This window comes from Echinops telfairi, unplaced genomic scaffold, assembly GCF_000313985.2.
Source record: "Echinops telfairi isolate 266 unplaced genomic scaffold, ASM31398v2 ScPeMD7_7458;HRSCAF=8496, whole genome shotgun sequence".
Classification (NCBI taxonomy): domain Eukaryota; kingdom Metazoa; phylum Chordata; class Mammalia; order Afrosoricida; family Tenrecidae; genus Echinops; species Echinops telfairi.
Window position 1 is genome coordinate 2,029,428 of NW_022111358.1, and position 6,548 is coordinate 2,035,975.

A 6,548-nucleotide genomic window follows, 5' to 3' on the forward strand; every position below is an offset into this window, starting at 1 on the left:
GATGTGTGTATGGATTGGGATAACAGTTGTATGAGCCCCTAATAAAATGTTAAAAAAAAAAAAAAGAGTTGTACGATCATAACCACAGTCATTTTCAGAACTTTTTTTTTCTTGTACTCCTTGTTATTAGTTCCACAGGTCCCCCAAACTTCCTCTGCCATTCTCCTAAGGACCCATTCATTAATCCAGTTACTGCCTCTATAGATGTACCTACCCTGGATTTCATATTCAGAAACATTTTTAAAACAAAAACTATTACAGTAACAAAAGTAAAAACAAAGTCCTCAATAGTAAAGAAATTATAAAATATTAAAAGCTGTAACAAATTTAAAATGAATTAAAAGAGATATTGAATGATGCGGCGTTAAATTTTAACCTAACGGCACCTGTAGTAATCTACTTCCAATTGCATTCTGTTTTATAGCAAGGCTATTCACGTCCCCGGTCTGTGGCCAGAGGCAATTCATGCCCTCCTTTTAAAGAGGAAAAATGACAACTCCTTAAGATGTTTGTGCCTCATCAGATGCTCAGTGTCTGTTTGCTGTATGACTCAACTACCACTACCATGAGTTTGATTTCTTTTTTTTAGTGTAAAGAAGTGCCTTTTAAAGCATGTGGGTTTTCATTGAATCTTTGTCTTAAGCTGTCAGCAGTGGTCCTTCCATTACTAAATAAGTAGGTGTGTGTTTCTCACTCCATCACTGAGAAAAGTGTCTCCACATGAGAAATCTTCCTGATGTAACAGTTTATGTTGTAGATTCTCTTGTTGCTGGCTCCTAGTTTACATCCTTCCATGTCTTAATTTTTTTAACACATTAGTTTTAATGCTTATGAAGTTAATTTTTAAAGTTTGGCAGGGTTAAAACAACCATGAAGAGAAGGTTGTGTTAGTAAAACATTACATTTTTAAGATGTGATTTTGCTTTTGTTTGGCAGAAATGGTGGAATCAATGAAGAAAGTAGCAGGGATGGATGTTGAGTTGACAGTCGAAGAAAGAAACCTCCTATCAGTTGCATATAAAAATGTGATTGGAGCTAGAAGAGCCTCCTGGAGAATAATCAGCAGCATTGAACAGAAAGAAGAAAACAAGGGAGGAGAAGACAAACTAAAAATGATTCGGGAATATCGGCAAATGGTAAGAGTCTTGTATTCTAGACTCCTTATAAAAAATTGTTTCTTAAACCTAGGCAGTAACTTGTGAGGTTCATTTTTTGGTGAGGTGGGGTGGGTATGTGGTTTGTTGACTGTTATGTAGTTTCTTTGTATGGATTTTATGCAACAGAAAGAAAAGGTTTATTTGGGGGGGGGTGTTGTTTCCTTATTCTATCTGACTTACAGTTACCCAGAGTCTCCAAGGGAAAGGAGGCTGACTTGGTTTGAGAGCTATGTATTAAAGTACTCGTGTCTAGCTTGGTTCTCAAACCTATAGCTGTTAGTATTCATTCTTAGTAGATGTTGAACAGTTTATGTTGCAACCTAGTACACACAATTTTACGTGTACTTCAGTAATAAGAGCATATTGTATAGGTTTAGTCTTTAGCTTACTGGAATTTATAGGCTGTCTAACACTTAAGAACAAAGGTGAAGATGATTTTCCCATTGGAAACTGTCCAGTGCTTCATAGTCAATTTTGATCATTGCACAGATAGAAAACCAATTGAGGTTTTGTTTTTATTATGGTAGCTATAAAATACTTCATTTAGTGACTTGAACATTTAGGTGAATTTAACAAGTATTTGTATCCTCTTTATTTGCAACACAGCTTGGTGTAGGTACTGTGAGTGCTGTATGTCTATTTATAAATAAATGATTTTCCTACTGTGGGTCTTGGTTCCAAAACTTGGTTCCCAACCAGCAGTGATTTCCCCCCTGACATTTGGCAATGTCTAGGGATGTTTTTGGACACCTAGCACTGTTGAGTTGAATAAGCACTGGACTGCTAAAAACAATGTTGGTGACTTAAACCTACCCATTGCTGCCTCAGAACTAATAGCTTCAGAAACCCTATATAGATTGAGTCACTGTGAGTTGGAATTGTCTGTCTGGCAGTGAGTGTTTTAGAGATGTCTTTGATTGTTCCTTTGCTGTACAACTGTTAACTAAACCATTTGATTACTTATGGACGCCTAGTGGAATTTAGAACTTTATAAAACCTCTGTCTTCCAAAGCTATGAACTTTAAAAGCCACAGTGGACACCCTTTATTTGGGAATGTACCAGATTCACTAATAATAAGGTTTGAGGAGAGTGGGGGAATTATTTACGATGGAAAGAAGGTACCAGAAAGCATGAAGAGAACATGTTGGAAAGGCTCACTGGTGAATTAATAGAAAATGGAAAGTAACATATATTTGTCTTGGAAGTGTGGGCATTTTCAGCATTAAAAAGGATGACTTAGAAATGTGGTAGTATGTTTTTGGTTCCCTTCCTGGCTGTGGATTTTTACCACCAAAGTGATTGACGATCAGCATTAAGCCTGGAGTCCCTGGCTGGTTAACACTAATAAAAAGGATGGATGTTCTAGTCTACTGAGAGGTGCCTTGGAGGAAAGGTCTGGAGGATCTACTTGTGAAAAACCAGTCACTGAACTCCTATAGAGTCACCATGAATCAAGGTCGAAACATTGGCAGCTGTGTTGTTTATGATTTATCAAGCATAGAAGGCAGTTGAGAACTGCAGGAATGCAAACTAATTTCCCGTGTTCAGATCCTGCTTAAAAAGCAACTGCTTCACCAAAGGAGTCATGTATACACCAAGCATTTGGTACAATTTAGTCAGTCTTGGTCATTGATAACTTTATACTCGAGTGGAGGTGTTCTTTGCTTTGCGTCTTAAATGTATCAACCAACAGCATGTGGAAAGGAAAAGTTATTTTCCATAACCTGAAGATAACCTTTCTCTACTTGAATCAAGAGAGAGGGAGGGGAAGGAATTGGAGAGGACTGTTAGGTATTTTGTTAGTGCTAGGCCAGTGGTTCGCAACCTGCCTACTGCTGCGACCCTTTAATATGGTTCCTTATGTTGTGACCCCCAACCATAAAATTATTTTCGTCGCTACTTCATAACTGTAATTTTGCTACTGTTATGAATCAAGCGACCCCTGTGAGAGGGTCATTCGACCTCCAGTTTGAGGACCACTGTACGAGGCTCTCCAAAATCATAGTGGGGAGGAAGAATGACATAATGTATTCCTTAAGCTAAACAGTTTGTTTGCTTTTCCAGGTTGAGACTGAACTAAAGTTAATCTGTTGTGACATTCTGGATGTACTGGACAAACACCTTATTCCAGCAGCTAACACTGGCGAGTCCAAGGTTTTCTATTATAAAATGTAGGTTCCATACTAGAAGGGAAAATGTAAGAATAAAACTTGATTTTAAATGATGGCTTTCTCGGTGTAGGTTTCTAGTTTTTCATGAAGATGTGTTTGACAAAATGGATATATATATGGATTGTGGTAAGAGCTGTAAGAGCCCCCAGTAAAATACAATAAAAACCAGACAGCTGGTTTACTTTAGAGTAATAGTTGAAACAGAAGAGTGACTTAAAAAGTGGTGGTTTTTACTGTATTTATTTATTTATTTGTTTTTGGGGTGGTTTTTTAAAAATACTCATTTGCAAGTATACTGCTAATCAAAACTTAGTGTAAGTATTGTGTTGAAGATCTCAGAGTCTTAATAAAATGTTAATACATTTTTGCCTATTTTGTTATCTCTTGTGGATCCCTCCCCACTCCCACTGCCATCCATTGCATAGTTTCGCCCTTAACATTTTATAAATATAAAAGTTTTTTTGTGATTTAACAGACTTCTGCAACATAATCTCAATGCTATTTATTTATTTTCCCAAGTAACTGGGATTTTGTTTTATATTTGGTAATATGGGGTCTAAGGGAAACCAAACAGACGAGTCATCCACTTCTGACTTAATAAAGATAGAGCACGTTTCATTTGCTATAATATAGAAGATTGTTTAATTTCCTTTAAAAATTTAATGGTTTTGTTCCTCTTCCCCTCCCCTAGGAAAGGCGACTACCACAGGTATCTGGCTGAGTTTGCCACAGGGAATGACAGGAAGGAGGCTGCAGAGAACAGTCTAGTGGCTTATAAAGCTGCAAGTGATATTGCAATGACAGAACTTCCACCAACACACCCCATTCGCTTAGGTCTTGCTCTCAACTTTTCTGTATTCTACTACGAAATTCTTAATTCCCCTGACCGTGCCTGCAGGTAAGTCATTGGGGTTGGGGGGAGGCGGGGGGAGGGAGCGGACCGAAACTGAAAATGGAAAGTTCATAAAGGAGGATAACGTTCGTGTTTTTTTTAAAGGCTACCAGAAGCCATCTGGATTCTATCCATTAATCCATACATGTCTTGTTTCATGTCATTGATTCCAGTCCCCACAGTGTGGCATCACTATTTCTACTTTCTCCCTGTAGTTTTTGTGTTTGTTGTTTCTATTTCTGCGTAACCTCCTTTCTTTCCTGGACTTAGCCCTTGGATGGTGCCCACCTTTTGATCTCAAATGGTTGGTTATTCCTAACTAGTGTTATTGTGTTGTTTACTTAGAGATCTGTTGAGCCATGGGAATGACTGTTTATGGACGTAAAGGTGACTAGGCCTTCAATTCTTTGTCCCCACCAGCAAGCCTGATCTCTGATGGTTTTGAGCTTTGGTCTGTATGGCTTTCTTTCTAGTGATCCTTTCAGATCAGTGGGTAGTGGTGGCCAGGCACCATCTAGTAACTGGGCTCCAGATACCATCAAGTAATTAAATCCTAGTTCTTGTCTTAAACCGTCAGAGACGCTAATGTTTGAGTCGTCCTTTGGTTTATTGGCTAATTGTTGCCATGGTTCTTTAGTTGTCATCTTCATTCCTCCAGACAGGGAGAGACCAACAGTTATTTATTGGGTAGCTTCTCACAAGCTTGTAAGACACCAATTGCTACTCACCTAAGTTGGATGTAGAACATTGTCTCTGTGGACTTTGTCAAGCCAGTTGGCCCTGGTGTCCTTTAAGACCATGGTACTGATCCCCGGGGCACAGCAACCTATTCTTTCAAGATGTTTGATTATGTGTGTGAATTTTTCATCTTTTACTCCTATATAGATACTATTTGCCTCTAATTCTTAGACTTTAATTCTTAGATTTCTTTCTGTCTTCCCTCGGCTCCCTCATTTTTGGTTAGCTTCTCCCTCATACTGTATATCCCCTTCCCTTTCATCCAAGTTCGTGTCTCTACCCTCTAAACCAAACCGAAGTCCATACCATCAAGTTGACCCTAGCTGATGAACAGTTTTCAGGCTTTCTGTTTATGGGAATCAGAGACCCTCATTTGCCTAAGGACTTGCCTGTGTGGCTTTGATTTTAGGGTTTACAGAGGACATTCTATTACATATGTTGAGAAACCAGCCAGGAAATGGGCTCTGGTGTTGAAGGATATGGCCGTGAGCTCTATTCAAAGAGTGGGCTTTGCTGCTGAATTTTTCTCAGGTGTGATGAAGGAAACCTTTAGGAACGTCCACGCAATCTCTCAACAGGTTAACATAGGCAGAGAAGTGACCAGTGAACATAAGTAATCATGGAAAATAGCTCCTGGCTAGCCAGATGGGGAGAAATCTGTGAATTCTATGAAATTTGTGAAATCACAACACTTCTGAAAGAGCATTGAGAAAATAATATGGTAGAAAGCATTCCTCCAACTAAAATACTGTGTTCCCAATGAAATTCTTAGAAGACGGCCCTGAAGACTTGAGCAGGTTCATAGTCATGATGGGAAAACATTCAGGCCCCTTTTAACCAATTATCCCGTGTTCTTTGACCAAATAGATCAAGGTTATTATCCCTTTGGAGTCTCCCCAAAAATGGTTGCCATAACTTTCTGAGCTGAACTCTCTGCCTTGACTTTTTAAAAATCATTTTATTAGGGGCACATACAACTCTTTATCACAATCCATACATAACAACAATTGTGTAAAGCATATTTGTACATTCATTGCTCTCATCATTCTCAAAACATTTGCCCTCCACTTAAGCCCCTGGCATCAGCTCCTCATTTTCCCCCCTCACTCCCCGCTCCTCCATCCCTCATGAACCCTTGATAATTTATCAATTATTATTTTGTCATATCTTACACCGTCTGATGTCTCCATTTATTCACTTTTCTGTTGTCTGTCCACCAGGGAGGAGGTTATATGTAGATCCTTGTAATCCATTTCACCTTTCTCCCCCACCTTCCCTCTACCCTCCCCATATTGCCTCTCTCACCACTGGTCCTGAAGGGATCATCTGTCCTGGATTCCCTGTGTTTCCAGTTCCTATCTGTAACTGTGTACATCCTCTGGTCTAGCCAGATTTATAAGGTAGAAAAGGGCTCATGATGGGAGCGGGGAGGGAGGGGGAAAAATGAGGAGCTGATGCTAGGGGCTTAAGTGGAGAGGAAATGTTTTGAGAATGATGAGGTTAATGAATGTACAAATGTGCTTTACACAATTGATGTATGTATGGATTGTGATAAGAGTTGTATGTGCCCCTAATAAAATGATTAAAAA

The 6,548-nt window shown here is 39.1% G+C and overlaps 1 protein-coding gene across 1 annotated transcript in view; it reads left to right on the forward strand.

Annotated features, from left to right (window-relative positions):
- The window catches only part of YWHAE (tyrosine 3-monooxygenase/tryptophan 5-monooxygenase activation protein epsilon), a 46,107-nt gene that overhangs the window by 32,061 nt on the left and 7,498 nt on the right, over positions 1–6,548 (forward strand). The window contains exons 2-4 of the mRNA XM_004706887.2: positions 937–1,136; positions 3,223–3,329; positions 4,021–4,227. Coding sequence (XP_004706944.1) covers positions 937–1,136; positions 3,223–3,329; positions 4,021–4,227 — 514 coding nt within the window. The remainder of the gene's footprint in view (positions 1–936; positions 1,137–3,222; positions 3,330–4,020; positions 4,228–6,548) is intronic.